Raw genomic sequence first — 21,804 nt, 5'->3', positions numbered from 1 at the left:
CCTCCCATACACCTTTTTCTTAGTCTGAAGCTATTTTAATTGTTTTTATCAATTGTGTTGATCCTTCTTAGTATGGAGTCCCCAGGTACATAGACCTGCCTCTTTCTAGTGCTGAAGGGAATGTGAGATTCATACCACCTTGTTCTTCCTTCTACTTGCAGATCATTTTGTTTTCTGTTCTCTTACAATCCCGTGCATATCTTAAATTCTCTTTGGGTCCTAATCTCTGGCTGTGTCCATTCTTCCAGAGGTCACTCTTGTATAAATAATGGTGCATCTCCAGATCCATCTCCAGGTCCATCTCCAGCTACATCATTACTTCTCTTCTTTCATGAGCTGATGTCCATGCGTCTGCAACCACATCTTTTAGGCCAGAGACCACCCTCCATTTCACCTGTTTAAAGCAAAGTATACTAGCATTAGGCCTTTCATCATTGTTCAGAAAAAAACATCCACATCCACCATTCCAGATTTCATAGAGCCCATTCTGTTTCATTCTATTCTATTTAGGTGCCCATTAGCTCAATCTCACCCTGGTGATGCCCCTTCCATTGTATGGCTAACTCCCACGTCTCAAAACAGACTTATGGGTGTGTATTTATGTGTGCATAAACTTAATACACCTTTCCTTAGAGGCGTATTAAGGAGAAGTAGGCGCACATCTACACATGGACATGCTAATGCTCATTAAGGCTCATTACATTTAGTTACGGATAGCTAAGTTGCATTAGCATATGTGCAGATGCACTAATGCACATTATCGTGGTGTGTATCAATTGGCACACATGCATGTAGATGCACGATAATGCTCATTAGTACATTTACACATTCTCTAATATGACTTAGTTATTTGTGCCTAAATTTGATACTTGCTTTATGCAGGTATCCAATGTAGGTACACATAGCATTAAATTGGCATTTTTAAGACACATTATGGGTGTGCACATGTGGACACATGACCATAATATGCCTTTAAAATGGCGATTTTAGGCTAAACCTGCTTAAAAGAGGCACGTGTAGACTTGCCCATTGGGCGCATCTACACAAAATGTTTACTGTGGAGTTGCCTAATTAGCTCTGCAGTAAACGTCTTGGTGTCTATACACGCAGCCCTATTAGGCTGCAGAAAACCAATAAACTCTGGAGCAGGTTAGTACTTGTAAATACAAGTACTATCCTGCTGTGGAGTTTTTTTGTGTGCAGCAGTGCACATGTAGATAATGACTCAGCTGGCCTGAGCACAAGGGTCCTTCAGTGCAGGGGCTGCCTGTTGGTTAGTCTCACACTGAAGCACCCTTGTGCCCTAGCCAGCCCCTCTGCAGCACATTGGACCAGATCAGAGCAACCCTGGGCTGGTAGACTGACCCCCTGGGTCCTCAACCAGCTGAGGCTGCTCAACCCAGCTCAATGTGCTATGGTCCTGGGTGCACATGGAAACATGGCTGATGCCAGACAATATCAATATTGCAGGAATACTCAGAAATAGAGCTGCACCGATACATCAGTCCCATATCAGATCGGCACCAATATAAGAAAAATTGACTGTATTAGCAATTGGCTTTTTTTAGGCTGATATAGGATAATGCCACTGATAAATGTCCTTTGCATGTGTGCAGCTGCAGCGCAGCACACAGGCAGCCAAGAGCGCAGCCCAGCAGTGTGGAGAGCAGCTGTTCTGGCTGGTAAGTCTGTTGTGAGGGAAGGGGCATGGGTAGGGCAGTTCAAGGCCCCCGCGGTAAGGGAGGGAGTGCGGCAGGCGCTGCATAACCAGGGCGGGGCATGGGATGGAGTCTCAAGTGGCTCATCCGGGAGGTGGCTTCCATGTCTGCACGCACCTTGGGAGGGCATGGGGGGTGCCCCGGATCTGTATGCAGGGCGATGGGTCCAGGGCATCACCAGGGTCTTCCAGGTAGGGGGCTGTGCCAGGCTGTGCTTGGGGTGGGTGGTGGCAGTGCTGGGACCAAGGGCTATTGGAGGGGGCTATGGCAAATTTTGGGGTGGCTGCAGATTCCCTCGTAGCCCCCCTCCCAGTGCCACTGCTGCCTGTCCCAAGCGCAGCCCCGACACAACCCCCTGCTGGGAAGAGCCCAGTGCTGCCCTGGTCTCAGCCTGCAGCAACAGCCTGCCCTCACCCCGCATGCAGATTCAGGGGCACATGCCCCCCCATGCCCTCCTGGGGTGTGTGCAGCAGCAGGAGCCTCTGCCCCCCATCCCACACACCCTGGACAAGGTGCTTGCAGCTCCATCCCCCACTCCACTCAGGCTGTGCAGCGCCTGCCCCAGCCCCACTCCCTCCCCCATCTTCCCTTCCCCCCCACAACAGACTTACCAGTCAGATGCCACTCTCTATGTTGCCCAGCTGCATATTGGAATTGGATCAGTATCAACCAGTATGGCTTGTTAAAAATCGGCCATCAGTATCAGCAAAAAAATGATCTAGGGTTACAGGTTGTTTGTGGATCTTTTGTCCAAATGCACTTCCTTTAAATTGATTTATTAAAATGCTATATTTTATTTGACTTATTCTGTATTTACATCTTCAACTATATTGTGATGAAGTATTTTCCTACAGAATATTATTTACCTTGGCAACCCTTGTATAGGTAACTTGAACTTCTCTGAAAACTGGAATTTAAAAAATATTTGTCAAAAAATTTCTATGGAAAAAAATAGAAAAAATAAACAGACCAGAAATCAGCAAGCTTGAGTATTCAGAGTTTTAGATACAATTATCAATGGCATTGGCAAATTTAATAGATGACTATACTTCTTTAAACAATAGTATTCTAAATAAATAAGCTTTGGAAAAATGTATAATCTTTTGTGAAAATATTTGAAATATGCTGGTTAGTAACTTTTTTCCCCTCTTTCTATTAGACATGTGAAGGTAGATGTTCCTGATAAGCTAGGCTTTACTGCTCTGATGGTGGCTTCACAGAAAGGATATGATAGGTATTATTGCCTTTCTTGTATCTTTTTGTTGTGTGTAATTTGCTTTTTACATTTTGTGCTATAATTGGATCAAAATAATATATCAGGATTGATTTAGAAAAGATATATGTTATGCAGTTATCACTGCTTTCTTTTTTCTCTTAAGTTAAAAGGCTAATTTGATAATTCAAAGAATAATTCCAGAGTGATCTTTTTACTACTATATGCAGATTAAACAAAAAAACCCTTTCCTAAATCTTAAATAAGTAATCAGCTTCTATACAAAACTAGTTTTCAATGTTTTTTTTCCCCAGTGTTTTTCATTTTAGTGAAAAGTGTTGGTTTACTGCAAGTTACTCATGATGGAAACATATTTCTATACAGGCTTGTGGAAATATTGGTAGAGAAGGGAACAGATGTGAATCAGAAGAATGGAAGTGGAAAAGACAGGTACATCATGCATATATTTTTTATAAGAGAAATTTTGGGGAACGGAGTGGTGAGTTAATGCCTCATTAACTTTTTCACGTCTAGTGAAATTCAAGCTTGGGTCATAAGTGAATATGAGTTTTGTTGCCTGCTTCTTAGCCTGGCAGCCTTTGTTCAGGAAGAACATGAGTGTGGATTAGCAAGAGAGCAGTGTCAGTCAGAATTGAGGTGCATTTGCACAGATCTAGAGGAAGATTAGATTTTGTTTACTCTGTGTTTGATGCTAGCGTGTGGTGTTGATTTTTCAATTTACTAATCTCCAGATTCACTCTCAGACTTGTAAGGAAAGAAAAGAGAGACCAACCAAACTTAAAAGTAAATCTCTTTTTTATATAAAGAATATACCTTCTTTGAAAAGACTGTAGTAGAATAAGGGAAGTGGCTGATATGCTTTTAAGATACTTGGTAATTGTTAGTCACCTTAAACTGTGCTGTATTACAACCCCTATGCATAATTTGTATCTGGTGAGGACTATGCACGAATGCAACACACATTTGGATGTGCATGCTCAAAGAATATACCTGCATTTGTGTTTCCATCTAGGGGCTGAAAATTGTGTCCTAAATGTGTCCATTCAGTTCTATAGATCATACATCATTTTCTCATATGACATTAAGCATGCTAATTATGATTTTTATTTTCACTCTGAGTGAATCCTATTTTTTCTTCCTATGCCTTTCGTTCTTCTATTTAAATTAACCTAGTCTGTAGCCAACTCCTATTTTCTATTTGGATAAATTTAATAAATCAGTTGCACTGTTTCAAAAAGATGACGACTCAGGTAGAGGCAAGTAGCTCAAAATTATATTATTCCAAATCATGCATTCCCATAGAATTTAAGAAGTTGCCTGCAAATTTGGTACTATACATCTCTCATAGCAACCCTCCAGGTATGTCCTTCTCTATAAAGGCAATAAAATTGGTTATATAACATTTTAGGCCATGTTATACGTGTGTAGGACAATCTAGAGGCTCTCCAGCTGCATCCAGACGAGTGAGCACGTGCCTGTTGTGGCACCCCAAAGCAGTTTGAGACACTGCAAGAGGCACACGGGGAATGAAAAAATGTTCTCTGTGCTGTATATTTGCAGCACAGACTCTAAATTTGATACCAGGAAATTTGATACCTGGAAAAAAAAGCAACCAGAAGCTGGGTCCTCCACAGAGATGCTCTAGCACATGGCCAGAGTGTCTCCATGCCTGCCACATGCCTCTGCTGTGGAGCAAATAGGAGCGGGGCAAGGCTGTACCACCAGTAGCTTGGACTCAGGCTCTGTCCCAGGTAAGTAGGGATGTGAGGGTGGGGGGGAACGGTGTGGGGGGACTGCTTAGGAGTCATCCCGTGCGTGCTCCTCTGCATGGTGCACAGCCCCACCTCCCACAGTGGCAGCAGCCATCAGGGTGCTCGAGGCTGCTTCTGGTAGATACCCCCAGCCGCATGGCGTTGCCTGAGACAGGGGGCTGCATATGGTTTAGGGTGCTGACCCAGCCTGTTGGTGCGTACTCTCAGGTGGGACCAGGCTGCTCTGGCTGTCACGTGGTGTTCCTGGCACTGTACGTAGGAGTTGTGCACCCTTTAGTTGGCCTGGGTCCTGCCTCCATGTATTTCATGCGCCATCAGGCCAGGCTGGCCCCATGTAGGCAGGACAGGGTCCGGCCCGATAGTGCATGGCTTCTGTGTGCAGTGTCAGGAGCCCCACATGACAGCAAGAGCAGCTTGATTCTGTTTGAGAACACGTGCCAGTGGGCCAGGCTGGTGCCATGTGCAGTCCCCACTCTCAGGTGGCGCTGTACACCACCAGGGAGCTGTGGCTGCAGCAGGTCACAGGTGCCCCAACGGTGGTGGCTGCTGCTACTGTGGGTGGTGGGTGTGTGCACCTTGTGGTGGACCCACTCCTCCCGAGCAGACCCCTGACCCCCACCCAGTCTTCTCACACCCACAAACCCCCCACACCCTCCAACCATCCCCACAAGCCCCACACCACCCCAGACCCCCACACAAGTGCCATATCCCTCCACACACCCTACACCCACCCCTACACCCACCCACTAATCCCACACCCCTTCTCCCCCAAACCCCACATCCCCCGCACAACTCTCACACACTTCATGCCCAGGCACCAGACAGGATGTGACTTACTGGCAGGAGCCGTGGCTGCAAAGGCAACTGCTGCACTGCAGACCTTCCACGTGCCCACACCAGAGCTGGAATATGTGGCCCCAGTCTTGGGGGGCTCCTGGTCCCAGGAACCACTTGCGGGGGGGTGTGATGGGCTGGGGGGAGGGGTGGAGGTGGCAGCAGGGGTGTGCGAGAGAGAGAGTTGGGGGGAACTTCGGGTTGGAGAGGCCAGCAGAGCTGGACTTAGAGCCCCCCCTGCCCCGCTAAAGCAGCCTGTGTAGGGGGAGCCTGGCTTGGAAGGGAAGGGGCTTGTCCAGCCTAGTCCCTGAGCCCCAGTCATGGGCTTCCCAGGAATGGCATGGGGATCACTGGGGCTTGGGCACAGGTGCAGAGAGCAGAACAGCAGGGCTGGTACTTCTCAGAACCACAAAGCAGTGAGTGGAACAGTTGCAGCTGGACTCACATCCTGGTGCTGGGATGGAGCTGCTGCCAGGAGGGGCTAGTGGGTGCAGGCAGGGGCTGCGGGTCAGGAGGGGCACTGGTGAGGCTGTGGGTTGGGTGTGAGGGGCCAGGGCAGGGCAGGGCACCAGAATATTAGTACTGCTCAGTGCCCCACATCCTGGTGAGTGAAGGGGACAGAAGCAGTTATGATTTTTTTCTATGATAAAAAAACCCAAAGTGTATAGATATTTAGAATTCATTTTATTATCATGATAGCGGCATAGTAGGCTTCCAAATTGCTTTAAAATTGTAAATATATCAATAAAATATTGCCCAACTGATCTCTCTCTATATAGCGGTGTTTCATTTTAATCACAGAAGAACACGGATTTTGTGTATTTTAATGAGAGAATTTGGGGCTTTTTTTTTATCAGGGAAGTCATAATTTTTAAATAGGGAACACCAGGATCCGTCCTAGTGAGGCAAGTAGCAGGACCTGGATAGAGGAGCCTGTCCAGGGCCAGCACCGGGAACCCAGCTGGAGGGCAGACAAGGTGGCTGACCTCCTGGCTGTTTGGAGTTATCATTAAATATCATTGAATTCATGTGCCTCAAATACAGGGAGTGCTAGTATTGTTGTATTTTAATGTTTGCTTGTTTGTTCTACAGTAGCTCTGTGGACATGAGCTACATTGTGATAGATAGTGTACCAAAATAAAATAGGACAGCCTGTTCCCTGAGGTTAAAGTATCTAACCATCAGAACAGTGAGTCATCAGAACAGTCTTCTAATCGGGTAGCAGGGATATAAAACACCTAACTGCTTTTAAGCTGGAGCTTTATCTATACGAAAGGAATTCTAGGTTGGGGTTCCTGCGATAGGAGGGGACAGGACCCCTTGGCTCAAAAGGTCCTGGCCAGTCCCTGTGCACAGAGCTAGTAAGCCATGTTAGTCTGAAGTCAGGCAGAACATAGGTGCTGTCCTATCCTATCCTACCTTCACGTCCCTCTCTAGGCTGTAACATTCAGAACAAGATGTGAAAGGTGGGTGTAGAAGCAAATTTTGGGAGTAAGCAAAGGATTAAGGCAGTAGAATAACAGTAGAAACACAAAGCTGAGGATAGCTGATCGCTGAAAGGACAATACAGTGTCTTCATCATTACTACAGTTAAAATAGATAAGTGAGCAAGAGAAGATGATGAATTATTAATAAGCCATCTGCCACGGTGGCCAGATAGAATATCATATTTGCCTTAGTGATGTTGTTGCAGGATACTCTTTTTTAATATTAATACTCTGATTTAAAACTGTATTTGTATTTTTGTGTCATGTTATGGTTTCAGTTAAGGCTTCAAGAGCCAGAAATGTGTTAAGATAGGCCAGAAATTCATCACCCACATGGCAGTAACGTTAATGTTACAGCTTAGGTAAGGGCTCCATTGTGCTACTTCAGTAAAGACAATATCTGTCCTAAACAACATAAAATCTAACTAGACAAGGTACACAAATGATGGGAAGGAACACAGAGTAACAGACAGGAACTACAATGAGCCTTAAATGCCAAACTACCACTTTAGGTGCCTAAGACCATGGGCATTTGAAGTGCTCCAAATTGCACTCCAGTTTGGAATGCCTCAGGGCTTGGGCAGATGTGCACCCTCCACCCATGGAGAGGGGGCATGGGAGGAGCAGGGTGGATAGTCAGTAAGTGCTTTCCTGTGCCTTGACTTCCCATATCACAATTCCAGAGCCCCATAATGTTTTCTCAAGCCCTGGGTTGGAGAGAACAATTCTTTGCATGCTTTTCAGGCTCCAGAGATTGCTGAGGACAGCCAAGCATGCAGGAAATGCTGACTTGTTATCAATGTTGCTTGCCTTACTTCCTGCCTTTGGGAGTTGTGAGGGGAGAGCAAAGTACTGTGCTATGTTGGAGGCTTGACCAAACCCCTGTCACACTATTCTCAAGTGTTCACATGTAAGTGGAAGTGTTTCAAAATGAAGTTGTTCAAAGAAGTTTCATTCAGGGTCATTCTTGGAGTGCTTCAGCTATTTTCTAAGTGCCTTATAAGGGTGTGTACATCTATCTGCTCACCTTTTTAAAAACTCAAATATTAGGTCCTGGACCAGAGACAGTAGGCTGACAGAACAATTATTAATAGCAAAGGATAGTGATATAATGCAACTTACTTTTTCCTGATTCTGAAGTGATACAAGTGTAGCAAAACCACCCCAACTTTAAGGCTGTTCAGGGTCAGTTTAGCATGTTTTTAGCTCATGTGTATTGCTATAGGATCATGCAAATGTGACAGGTACAGGATAATAGCTGATTATAGGAACATAGGAAAGTAGGGCTGGAAGAAACTTTCTGAGGTCCTCAAGTCCAGCCCCCTATTCCACAGAGGATCATGCCTGACTAAATCATTTCAGTCAAGTGTCTGACCAGCCTTCTTTTGAAAACTTCCAGAAATTCTGCAACTCTTTTAGGTAGCCTCTTTCAATGCTTGAGCATCTTTATAGTCAGAAAGTTCTTCCTAATCTCCACCTTAAATTTCCTCTGTTGCAGTTTGAGGACATTGCTCCTAATCCTATCTCTTACAACCATAGGAAAAAGTCTATTTCTAACCACTTTATAATTACTCTTCAGGTTCTTTAAGGCTGTTATCAAATCCTCCTTCAACTCTTCTCTTCATCAGACTAAATAGCCCTAATTCTTTCAGCCCTTCCTTATCAGCCATGTTTTCCCAAGTGTCTAGTCTGCTTGACTCTTTCCAATCTGTCCACATCTTTCTTGAAGTGTTGGGCCCAAAACTGGATACAGTACTCCAGGTAAGGCCTCATCAATGCTCAGTATAGCAGAAGAATTGTTTCTGTTTATTTGCAAGAAATGGCCCTGCTAACATGACCCAGTTTGTGTTTAGCTTTTTAAAAAAAATTTTTTTTTGCAACCAGAGCACACACGGTTCACTGTAACCCCCAGGTCCTTGTCTGCAGTACCACTGTCTAGCCAGCCATTCCTCAGTTTGTATTTATGCCTGCAGTTATTCCATCTCAAGTGCAGGACTTTGCACGTGTCCTTGCTGAATCTCATATGTTTGATTGTGATTTATCCGCATAATTCTGGATCCTAACCCTACTCTCCAGAGTATCTGCAATACCAATGCAATTGATGTCACCAACAAATTTGCTAAGCAAGCACTATCTCCCAATATCAGTGAAGATACTAAACAATACCAGACTCAGGACAGACCCTTGGAGAATTCCACTTGATAGCTCTCCGCAACCAGACACTGAGCCATTGGTGTCTACTTGCTGAGCATGATGATCAAAGCCATTAAATATTCACCTTACAGGATGTGAATCTACTCTGTATTTCCTTAATTTATCAACAAGAATGTCCTGGGAGACTGCATCAAAAGCCTTGCTAAATTCAAGGTATAACAGATCTACTGGTCTTCTCCCATTCGCAGAGTCTGTTACTTTATCATAGAAGGAAATCAGGTTGGTCAGGCATTCATTGCTCTTGGTGAATCCATGCTGGCTGTTTCTGATCATCTTGTTCTCATGTTGGTGCTTCAAAATAGATTATTTGAGGACCTGCTCCATGATCTTTCCAGGTATCATGTCAGACTGACTGATCTGCAATTCCTCAGATCCTTCTTCTTCCCTTTCTTACTGGTCGGCACTACATTTAGTTCTTACTAAGTCCATTATTTCAGACCCTTTTTGATTCTTACTTGCCTTGGTCCCTAAGTTTTTGCCACTATAGCCCATAAACTTATTTGCTGGGAGCATGCAGCACAGCCTAAGATCTGATGCTGCATAGTTGCTCAGTTTCCAAATCTTAGTAGGATTCTTAAATCTATTTTATCTATGCAGTGGACCCATTAGGATCGTAGCAAAGTAGGGCTGCAAGGGAACTCATGAGGTCATCTAGTCCACCCCCAATAGATTAGATCCAATAACAGATTGGATCAGGCCCTGCACAGAAGATGGCTGGAGATGTGTTTATGTCTCCCACTTTACACAATAGCCCAATGATTAGGCCACTCATTTGGGAAAAGAGGGTTTTAAAACCTCTGCTTTATTTGGAGTGAGAGCATAAAACCCTCTTACATTTTGAGAGAGAGTCCTAGTAACCAAGCTATGTGTTATTTTAGGGGTGTGGCTGTCTTGGCCCAGATTCTGTTCCACTCTGCCAGAATTCCAGGTTGCTATTAGGAAACCTGTAGCAGGGCACCAAGGTGCCTGCTACTTGTAGAGCCAGAGTAACTACGCAGGTGCTGGTTGCTAGGGTAACTGGAGGGAGCTAGTGACTCACACCTGCCTGGTCAGCTGACCGGAAGGGCAGGGCCTGGCTCCTATATAAACCACAGGCCAGAGGCCAGGAGGGGTTTCCTGCTGGCAGGTAAGGGAGAAGGAGCTCTGCTGGAGAGAGTGAAGGGAAGAGGTCAGAATACACGAATGGCCTGAGACTGGTGAGAGATGGGGCACCCCTGGTGTGGTGGGAAGAATGTTGGAGCCAGAGGGCTGAGATTTATGTTATAGCCTAGGGGCTTATGCTTTGTGTTTGCTGTTTGTGACTGGTGATTTGGGTGAGGCTATTAGGGGGAGGAGGAGGCCTCATACGGGACCCCCAGCAGTGAGGGGACCCCAGCGCCAGTGATGGTGCAGCATTCGGGTGCACTGACCCCAGCCCCAGAGAGAGGGGGCAGCATCGGAGAAGCCCCAGAGAGGGGGGGGCAGCATCGGAGAAGCCCCAGAGAGAGGGGGCAGCGTTGAGAAGCCCCAGGGAGGGTGCAGTGCCAGACAGGGCTGCAGAAAGTCCGAGCGCCAGTGAAGGCACAGAGTGAGACAGGGCCGCAGAGGGCCCAGTGAGGATGAGGGGGCCAAATTGCGACAAGGCCTGGACAAACAACGTCGGCGAGGCGTGGGCTGTGGTATAGGAGAGGAAACGGAGCCGCAGATAGTGCCCCCTGGCATCGGGGCAGTAAAGGGGCAGCCTCCCACTAATTAACATCAATTAATGAATTAACAGCAAGGCGTGGCAGATGAGAAGACAGGCGGTTGGCCCAAGAACAGGTGTGCGGGCCACGTTTAGATCGGCCCAGAGCAGGCACCTGTTACAGAACCGAAGAGGACTCTGGCAATGAAATGGTCCACCCTGCTTGGTCCCTGAAAAACAGTGGATGCAAAAGGTGGTGGTGGGTGGTCCTTCTCCTCCTTGCTGCTTTTTTTGTGACTCAGTCCTAAGGGCAAAGGTAAGAAGAAGATAATGCATTACATTTGATTTTCAGGGACTGGAACATAGTGGAATAGAATTATACATCAGTGTATAGGTCCACTGAGACACCTAATAGGTGTCTGGTCCTTGGGATCTGCTCTTGGGGCATCTTTACACATGCTTTGGGAGTGGGGTGGAGGTGCGGGAGGCGCTTTAACTAGACCAGCTTTCAGGAGCTGCTCTAATTAGTGCCCACAGCGTCTCATGTATTCACTGCCCTGCATTTCAAAATGGCGACAGGGCACTTTAGCTAAAGTTCATTCGACGAGCTTTAGTTAAAGCGCCCCTGCTACCATTTTGAAGTGTGGGGATGCTGCATACATGAGGTGCTGAGGCGAGTCTGCTCCAACGCGCGGTAATAACAGTGTGTCAGAGCTGGCATCCCACACATCTACAGGCACCGTTGGTGTCTTGGTGTCTCCTTTTCTACTTTGTATACATGAGTAAATAGTCACTGAATGAGAGATCTGTAGCCCTGTACTTCGAGTAGTTGCCTGGAGTGCAGGAGACACACATTTGAGGCTCTGCTCAGGGAATGAATGCCTTACTCAGGGTGGAGGTTCCACTAGGCAGTAACATGCCTAAAACTTTGGTGTTGCAAAGTCAAATCCCTCCCAATGTCAGGTTGAGGAGGAGACAATAGAATTCACTCTTCAGCTCCCAAGCCAGTGACCTCTCAGTATATAGGCATTCCTCAGTAGGTGAGCTATGATCCCCAACGGGCATTGCAACAGGTAGCTGGAGGTACTAAGGGACTGAAAGATTGTTTACAGCAGTAGTTCTCAACCTTTTTAGGCTCAAAGTACCTTTCTTGAGACTCAGGGCATCCCTTCAGGCTCTTAGTTTTCACTCATTTTGTGCTTCTTTATTTTTCCAGTCAATTTTTCTGTTGCAAAGAACTCAGCTCACAACAGGTCAAAAGGATTTTAACACAATGTATTCCTATTGTAAATCTCTGGGTTTATCTTGTGAATTATGTTTGTTCATCTAGACTGCAAACACTGGGGCACCCTTGAAGGGATTTCAAGGTGATATGGCACCCTGGTTGAGATCTGCTGGTTTACAGTTTAAGGCAAAGAAAATCTTGCTCCCCTGTTCTACACATCGTTCCTTTTCAAGGTCAAATAGCATCTGTTGTCTATAAAGTATTTCCATTCTGAAGTATTAGCAGTACAGTCTGACTCCCAATTATACAAAATGTAAGGGGATAGCTAAGACTTTTTAGTCTGAATAAAAGGCTGATCATTTGAAAAGAATAAAAACCACTTAGATTGTACTGCCTCTTACAGTGGCTGGAAACATTCTGCCTATATAGGACTGGAGAAAGCATCATGCTTTTATTGAAGCTGTCTGAAACTGAGCTTGTTTGTGTTCACTTCTACATCTATAGTATAAGGTTAGATTACATCATAGATATTTGCCAGTATGCAGGGATGTGTGGTATCTTGGTGTTCAATGAGGGAAAGTGGGAGAAAGAAAAAGTTCTCTTGTGTTCATCATTCTTTCCTGCCACCTCAGATAGCCAAAATGTAGTTATATAGTAAAAATTAGAAAAAATAGTAATTGTACTTTTTAAATGAATAGTTTCCAATTAAAATTAAAGTAAGAATCAGTAATGCAAAATAATCATAATGACGTGAGTTTTCCAAGCAAATTGTCTCTCTCTCTTATGTTACAGCCTAATGTTAGCTTGTTTTGCTGGTCACCTGAATATTATTAAATATCTAAAAGTACAAGGTGCTTCTTGGGAAGCCAGAGATCTAGGAGGTTGCACAGCTTTGCATTGGGCTGTAGATGGAGGACATTGCGAGGTTGTTGAATGGATGATTAACGATGGCTGTCAGGTATGTATTTTATCTTTGTGTTTTACAGAGAAAACAGCATTTTCATGAGAAATAAAAGGTTGTGCTGATGGGCTAGAAATATTTCAGAATTGTTAGCTCCTGTATTGGTACTGTATCTCTGGGTCTCTTGGGATAAAAGTGGAAATCTCTTCAGCTGGAAAGATAGCAGAGACAAGGCTGGAAGTGAGAAATTGTAAAGCTAAAGAAAAAAATGGGAAGGAGGTAGGATATCACAGTTCTGACAGGGAAATGCTGCTTTTAATTCTGTTGGTTTTTACTATTCCTGTACTTTGGTTATTTTGTTTTGTAGGTAATAGTTAATAGCAAAGAAGGCAGACCCTGCAGTGCCTAAAATTGAAGGTTTTATAGTTTTAATAAGAGTCTAACATTTTAGTTTGCTCCCATGCTTCCATGAAATTGAAGACAGGCAGACTTTCCTGCTTTTGGTTTCACACCATCTGGAGACGCAAACTTGCATTAGCAAACAAAATTGGACATACTTAGTAACGGCTCAGCAAATATTAGCAAATGGGTGGAATATAATTTAATCAACATGGTTGCAGTTGATAAGATGTTCGAAAGCTTTGGTTCAAAACTGCAGGGAAGCTAAATGAAAAGTTGAAGATATGAAGATAAGGACTGATAAATATACTGTTATTCTAACTGAGAATAGTAGAGACTGTAAAGCGCTAAGAAATTAAATTGATGACCTGTAAAACAAGCTCCAATTAAGAGAAGTCATGTCAATAGAAGCTACTGTAAGAGTGAAGAAAAAGTGAGTGTGGGTATTTTGTGCACTGCATATTTTTAAATGTTGACTTCTCATAATTGATTGTTATGTTGTGTTCTTTGAAACTTAATAGGGTAAAATATGGATTTCATGGTTATTGACAAACCTGCTAGTCTGGGGTTAAAGTTTGATACTCTTGCTTTCAGCATAGTTCAAAAAAGTTTTCTGTTTTCAGTATTTAAATTTGACTATTGCAATCTGCAATATAGGAATGCTGACAATAGACATGATGCATTCATAGCTTTTAGATTTGAAGAATTTTGGTTAGGTTATTACTAGGGATCTGGGTTTTCCATTTGCTGTGGAAAAACATGGAAAAATGCAGATTTTCTCCTTTAATGGAGAAAAATGAGGATATTCTCTTTTAAAGGAGAAAATCACAGTTTTCCCCTTTAAAGGAGAAAAATGTGGGAAACCATGGGTTTCCCTTTGCAGGGTGGCCGAGTTCCAGCCTGCAAGGGGCCACTTGGGGCTGCGGGGAGTGGGAGGAGGGAGATTGGGGGCAAGAGGTGCCATGTGTATGTGCACCTACACATACAGATGGCAGCCAGGCAGCAGTGGAGAGCAGCTCCCACAGCTCCCTCCAGATAAGTCTGGGTGTAGGGGAAGGGGCACAGGCCACACGTTGGGCAGGGGGGAGGGGGCATAGGCTACATGTTGCGTGGGGACACAGGTGAGGGATGCATATGTCCCCTGAGATTTCTGCATCACTTCCAAGGCGAGGTGTTCCCTGCCTGCCCAGCACAACTCTGTGCTGCTGCTACTTCCGCACCTCACCATGGCAGCACGGTGCTCTCTCCTCTGCTGGATTTGTCCTCCTGGGTCATGGAGGGGGTTCCTTTGGAGCTGATCTGGCCAGGATGCAGCCCCATACCCTGTTGTGGATGGAGAAATCTCAGGGGGCATGTGACCCCCCTGCCACATCGCCTGTGCCTTCCCCACACACTCACTCCCTTCCTTACAAACTGGGGAGCTGGGAACAGGGGCAGCGGGTCTGTGGGTCAGGAGTGAGGGTTACTGACAGGGCCAGGGAGCTGTGGGAGGAGAGTGAGGGATACAGGCGTGGGCAGAGCAGGGTACCAGCATATAAAGACTGCTCAGAGCCACACAGCAGCTGGGGAGACAGCTGCAGTTGGACCTGCATCCTGGTGAGCCTAGGGGACAGGGGGAGCTCTAATTTTCCATGATAAAAAACCCAAAATCAAATGCCAAAATTTATAGGTATTTAGAATTTATTTTATTAAAGTGATTGAGGCATTGGTAAGCTTCTGAATTGCTTTAAAATTATAACTATATTAATAAAATGTTGTGTTCAGCTCATACCTATATATATATTCATTTTAATCATGGAAAAACACAGATTTCGGGGGTTTTACTCAGACAATTTGCAATTTTCTATCGACGAATTCACCATTTTTAAACTGAGAAAACCGGGATCTCTGGCAATTACTGTGTTCTTTTTTGGCTTTTAAGGGTCATTTATTTTCTTCTTGATTCATGGTATGATAAAGAATGTGGTCTTGGAACATTTGATTCCAACACATTCAAGTTTTGCTCTGCAGCCCTCACTTGCAGAAGTACTGAAGTTGCATTGTCACAGAGTAGAAAGGAGACCTGTTTTTGGTAGGTGGCTTGCCAGCAGAGTTCCTCTGAGTGATGAATTTACTATTACTGGGGTTTTGTTGGAATATTAATTATCTACTTATCGGGCCTGGAGTTTTTACCTTTTCATAACTTATATGGAAATAAATAAGAAGCACATAATGTACTACAGTACATTTTTTCTCTAATCATAATATGATGCTTCTGATGGGAAGGATATTGCACTTTAAAAGTGAAAGCACAAATTGCAAAGGACTGGGAGCCATAGAAGAAGCACTCCTACTGATCTTGACGTTAAAACTTGACAGTTAATTAATTCTAAGTTTATATTGTGTTTTTTAAAATAATGAACATTGTCATTTTTATTTGTTTAAGCCCGTTTGTGTAAATCATGGTTTTTCATTATTGGAGTCTTTTATTCCATTACCATGCTTTTATTCAAGTTTTATATGACAACTGCCTAAATCAGAGGTGGCCAACCCACAGCACAAGTGGCATGGGGAGCCTCTGTGTGTGGCGTGCCACAGATCAGGGAGGAGACAGACAGCACAGCAGCAGATAGGGTAGGAATCAGAAGGCAGAGCAGAAGATCAGGTAGGGAGCATAAAGCAGAGCAGGAGATTGGGCTTGGAGCACAGAGTAGGGAACAGGGAGCAGAGCAGCAGATTTGGGCATAGGAAGGGAATCAAAGTAGCAGTTAAGGAGGGTGTGGTACCAGTTGTGGTACACTTGCCAAAATGGTTGGTCTTGATGGGTCTAGATACTAAGTTGAAAATAATTATGGTACAAGGAATCTCCCCCCCCCCCATGTATTCTTTTTTCAAAAAAACCTGTATTTTAAAGAGAAATGTTCTGGACTTGTTCTTAGAGATCTCTTTAATGTAGAGCAAGGAATATATTACATTCTCTTACGAACTTGCAGAGGTGTTATTCCAATATGCAGTTCCTGGGGGCCTCTAGGACAAACTTTTCTCTTTTCTCCTGTACCCGATATCTATTTTTTTTTCTAGTTTCCTGTTGGAGATGATGGCAGGATCTCATTTCTAATGGGTTCAGTCCTGCAGGACACTGAGTACTGTTCTGATTTAGCAAAGTATTTGCATGTGTATTTTAAGCATGTGTAACATTCCACATATGGCATATTTAGAACGGCTTTGAATGTAGTCAGCTTAGCAGACTGAGCATCTATTCTCTTAATGAGAACAGGCTTTTTTCAAATTTAAGATGCATATATTTTTTGTAATAGGTAGATACTAAAGATACATGCTTAGAATGGACACCATTGATGAGAGTATCTGCAGTAACAGGAAAGAAGGATGTGGCATCACTTTTAATCAAAGCGGGAGCAGATGTAAATGTGAAAGATAAAGATGGCAAGACCCCTTTAATGGTAAGCTTTTTCAGTGAATAGCACTTGCAGTTAAGGTCACAATTTTTTTGAAAATTAGAGAATTCTTGTTACTTTAGCTCTGCAGTAGGGCAGTTATGATTAAATAGTCCCTTCCAGAGGGCTTTTATTTAAGGAAAGGAAAGCGAGACTACCATTTCCTTTTTTAAATTAACATATTGCATATCAGAATGAATTTTTGGTGTGATTTATGAAATACAGTGCTTTAGTTTGGATAGACTTAGCATTTCAAATGCATTTTTAATAAGATAGTTCTCTGATTCTCTCACACATTTGAAATTCATCCTTCTGAAATTTTGTTTTTGTGCATTCCATAAAAATGCCATATCTATCATGTTTTCATTTAAGTCAGCAGAGGAACATAGCCTACACATTTTAAATGGATACAAGATCATTTATATCTGTCCACAAATAGGTATACGTGATGATATTCAGTCCTTGCAAGTCTTCATGATATTTTTGAACTGTCATTGTGGTCTGAAACCCAGGCCTTGCCTCAGAATCTGCTAATATTAGTCTCTGCATCCATTCAGAATTGTACTGAAGTCCATGGGACTGTATGAGTAGCATGCATGCACTAGAACATCTCAGGAATATATTGTAGATACATGTGGCGCACACTTGCAATTTAACACAAAATTTTAAGATTGTTTTCATTAAACTTTGCAGGTGGCAGTACTGAATAACCACGAAGAACTCATTCAGTTGCTGCTGGAAAGTGGAGCAAATCCTACTGTTAAAAATGAGGTAACTAAAAATATAAATGTTTAAAAAAGAGTTTTTAAAAAATGTAAAAAACATATTCACTATACCATTGTTTTGACTTGCAGTATGGCAAGGGTCTTCTGGAAATGGCAAGAAGTTTCCACAGGCAGGTACGAATAATTCCTGTATTTATTGATTCTCTAGTTTATAGTTTATTAATATTTCTGTTTCCATTCCATTAATCTTCTTGCTTTTGTGCCTAGGGCTTGGCTGCCTTGTTAGAAGAGAAGATTAAAAAAAAAAAAGAAGAGTCTGACTCTCAGCTATCTGAAGTAACTCAGTAAATGAAAGGGAGTGTTTTTCCACCATTAAGATGGAAACTTGAAGACTGGCCTTCAGTTATGTACTAAACTGTACCTGTTTACTTCCTACTATTCAGCTGCTGCAGATTATTGAGTACTCATTAAAATGTGCAGTTCAGCTTCCTGTCAAGAATATTGTTGTGTATCTAACTTTGTTTAATTATTCTCCTACATACAGTGTTTGATATAAAACAAAATAGGCATATATACTTCTATCATTGTCTTTGGATACTTCCAGCCTCTTTCTGAGCCATGGATATACATTTTTGGTTGTTTATTTTAATATTGTCTCCCTCTTTCTTTTCCCAAGACCTTTTTGAACATAATGACTGTCCCTCTAGCAGAGAATGGTCAGCAACTTCCACTGATGTGCTTGTCTGTTTGATCCTTAAAATAGGCAAGGAGTTCTTGCTCTCTCTCCAATGGATGAATGCATTGCTTGTACAATACACAAGCTTTCTGCAACAAGAGGATTTAGCCCAGTCTTCACTTATCTTCATGCTCCCAAAGTGGCACTTAAAATTGCCATGCCTCAGCAGTCTTTTGGCATTCATGCACAGTTTGGATTTCATGTACCTATGCTTTTCATGTGCTTTGCAGGTGAGCATATTTAATAAGTTGCATAACTGTCCAAGGACAAGACAATCACCCAGGCCTACACTTAATGCCATATAAGTCCTGAGGCTTTAGCTGTAGGCAAAAACATACCTGGTGAGTCATGGGAAGGAGAAGGATGGTTCTCCTGCCTTTTAGGTCACTAGCCTAGTGGCAAAAGCATTTGCTGAGGGAGCAGGGGACTTGGGTTCTAAGCCCCCCTTCACACAGAGAGGATTTAAACCCTTAGCTTCTGCTTTTCTGCAAGGTGCTGTAACTACCAGGGCAAAGTTGAGACCTTAGCCAAAGCATTCTTCATTCCTTCAGTTGAAGCTGGCCCCTTGCAACTTGCTCTTACACATCCATTTTATTCAATGAATATTATTTGCCTCAGCTGTCATAGATAGATAAAGAATAAATCTTAACTGATATCCAATGCAGTAGCAGACTTTAACCATCTGAAGGCTCAGCTGTGGCTCCAAGTAGAATTTCAGTTTTCTAGGTACATCTAATTTGGAGAAAAGGAGATTAAGGGAGGCCATGATGGCAATCTTCTAATACTTGAAAGACTGCCATAAAGAAGAGGGAGAACATCTATTCTCCTTTGCTGCAGAGGGCGGGCTTGAAGCAATGGCTTTAAATAACAGCGAAGTATATTTAGATTAGGTATCAGGGAAAACTTCCTCAGTGTTAGAACATTAAGGTAGTGGAACTGACTGTCTAGGGAAGTTTTGAAAACTTCCAATGAAGGTGATTTGAAGAGAAGGCTAGGTAAGCATTTGTTGGGGTGATGTAGAAATAACATTATTGCAGGTTCCCCTTGTGGTCCCATCCAACCCTATGATTCTTTGAAACAGAACCGGGGGAATTGCTGCCCTACTGGGGGTAAGTTTCTCACTGAGTCATGGTCCTCCTGGTCCCCTAGTCAGCTGGCTGGGGCCAGCACTTAGCCCATAGCCTGGTGGTTAAAGCACTGTTGTTAAGAAGCAGGATGTAAGTTCATCCCGTACTCTTAGGATGGAAATGGGAGGCATTTCCAGCTCTGTAGGCAAGTGCCCTAACCACTAGGCTATTTGGCGAGAAATTGAAAATGTTCTCCTCTGTTTTACTTTGTTCAGAGCACAGGCAGGTGTTTTACTTCTGCCATAATTGCAAATGGAATCCAAACTGCGTATAAATGGGACTTTTGTAGCTGTGTACTTTTTAAACACTTAGATGCATAAAGGTGAAACAGGACAGCCCTTTAAGTCTTAAATTCCTGAATACTGATTTAGGAGAATACATTAGCTTATTGTAAGGCTATGCATGTGTTTGCAAAAAATACATTTTGAAAGCTGGAACTTAGGATGAAAAGTTGAGGTACAACTTCATTAGTAATTATCATCTGATGAGGCCTCTTCATAAGGTCAGTGCATGACAGTGTCTTTTGTGGGTGGTAGGAGCAGATTGCCACAATAGACTTAAAGTCCAAGAAAGCTGTGGCTTTACCCTACAACAGGGCTGTCCAACAGCATGGGCCACAGAGCATCTCCCCAATTTTGCAGGATGTGCCAGTGACACAACCCCCTTATGCAGGCCCCACTGCTTGGTTGTGGGAGAAGGGCCTATGGCCTTCATTTTAAGTGCTTGTAGACTGCATGCAGCCTGTGGTGTGCCAGTTGTACAGCCCTGTCTTAGAATGAAAAGCTATTAATATAGACTTTGACTTAGCCTGGACACTAAATTAAAAAAAATATTACATTCAGACTATAGCAGTGGTTCTCAGTGTTTCTAGGCTCAAGGCACCCCTCAGAACATGTCAGCTCTTTGTTTACACTCATATTTTGTCATGGAAAAAATAATAGAGCAATTTTTCTATCGCAAAGACCTCAGGAAGACCACAGCAGATCAGGAGGATTTTAACATTAGGATGATTTAAACATTAGGGATCCTTAAATGAAATCTCTGGGTTTATTTTATGAATCATGTTTGCAAACATTGGCATCCTCCAGCAGCCCCAAAAGGATCCTATGGCATCCCATGGTGCTGTGGCACCCTGGTTGAGAATTGCTGGACTAGAAATTGTTAGTTAACCCAGCAATGGCTAGTTAGAACCACTTTAAATGAAATAATCACATTTTTTAAATCCATTGCAGTTTTAGTAGCAGCCTAGTATAAAATGCATGAGTAAGACGGTGAATGCCAATTACTACAGAGAGACAAACAACAGTTTTATGCAGTGTACCTACATTGAATTTACACACTGGGAACACTATTTAAAATATAATTATAGTACTCTAATCTTGAGGGGGGGAGTCAATATTATTGACATTGACATTGACATTTGTCATATTTTACATGGCAATTTATAGTTCTTTAGTTTGGAGGCATTCTGTATGCTGTAATTAAAAGGCAGGCTGTTTTCTGTATCATACCACATTGCAGTGTTTTCCTGTTATTTCAATGAAACAGTTCAGTGTTCCCAGATACAAAAACATATTTTGAAGTGTCAGGTATTGTTTATTTTCCCCTGTTGCTGATGCTACATTAAAGAATAAAATATGCTTATCTGCAATGCACTTTTTTGTAAGAACACAAAGTATACCTCAATCAAAAGTAATTTTTATTTTGTAGTAAAGGCTAATCGGGGTTAAATTGTTACCTTCGCTACCATTCTGATCAAGAAGTATACCAGTGTGGATTAGTGCTTTTTGTTTTCTGTCAAAAGTTTTTAACACTTCCTGTCCTTGATATATAGTTTTAAGCAGTGATGGAGAATGGTTACCCCGTACAGCAGTCACATCTGAAAGTGATTTGCTGATGATTAAAAGTTTAGGATAAAATTAATTAAGAAAAAGAACGGCCTTAATTGTCTTGTACGTGCTGCGAGAAAACCAACAACAAAAATTCTGCATTGCAAATATTTTATCTCATTAGGGAAGAAAATATGTAAACTCCTTACGACGCTGCTTTGCCATTTGGGTTTTGTGCACAGGTGCCTTGGAAAGTACACTGAGAAGGGGAAAATATCACAGTTTTAGGATTTTACTTCCTTTGTTTTTTCCTCCTGTAGAAGTCATATATTCATTTAAATCAGAACAGCTTTCTTAGCCCTGTCCACCTGCAAAGCTAATGTATGCAGGGAAAACTGATGCTCTGATCTATTTGGCACTAAAAAAGCCTGTTGTCAGTCAAATAATAGCATCCACAGCAAATTCTAGATCATTACTTTCCCCTCACGCACCTCTGTAAGATGCAG

The 21,804-nt window shown here is 43.0% G+C and overlaps 1 protein-coding gene across 2 annotated transcripts in view; it reads left to right on the top strand.

Moving 5' to 3' along the window:
- FANK1 (fibronectin type III and ankyrin repeat domains 1) overlaps positions 1-21,113 on the top strand; it is a 69,327-nt gene extending 48,214 nt beyond the window's left edge. For both annotated transcript variants that reach the window (XM_019482856.2, XM_014611375.3), the window contains exons 5-11: positions 2,878-2,952; positions 3,316-3,381; positions 12,940-13,105; positions 16,744-16,887; positions 17,575-17,652; positions 17,736-17,780; positions 17,874-21,113. In XM_019482856.2, coding sequence (XP_019338401.1) covers positions 2,878-2,952; positions 3,316-3,381; positions 12,940-13,105; positions 16,744-16,887; positions 17,575-17,652; positions 17,736-17,780; positions 17,874-17,954 — 655 coding nt within the window. In that variant the 3' untranslated portion in view covers positions 17,955-21,113. The remainder of the gene's footprint in view (positions 1-2,877; positions 2,953-3,315; positions 3,382-12,939; positions 13,106-16,743; positions 16,888-17,574; positions 17,653-17,735; positions 17,781-17,873) is intronic.
- Positions 21,114-21,804: the final 691 nt, after the last annotated feature.

Source organism: Alligator mississippiensis, chromosome 6 (assembly GCF_030867095.1).
Source record: "Alligator mississippiensis isolate rAllMis1 chromosome 6, rAllMis1, whole genome shotgun sequence".
NCBI classification, from domain to species: Eukaryota; Metazoa; Chordata; order Crocodylia; family Alligatoridae; genus Alligator; species Alligator mississippiensis.
The sequence above is the reverse complement of the archived record's forward strand: the minus strand, read 5'-3'. Positions and strand labels throughout refer to the sequence as shown.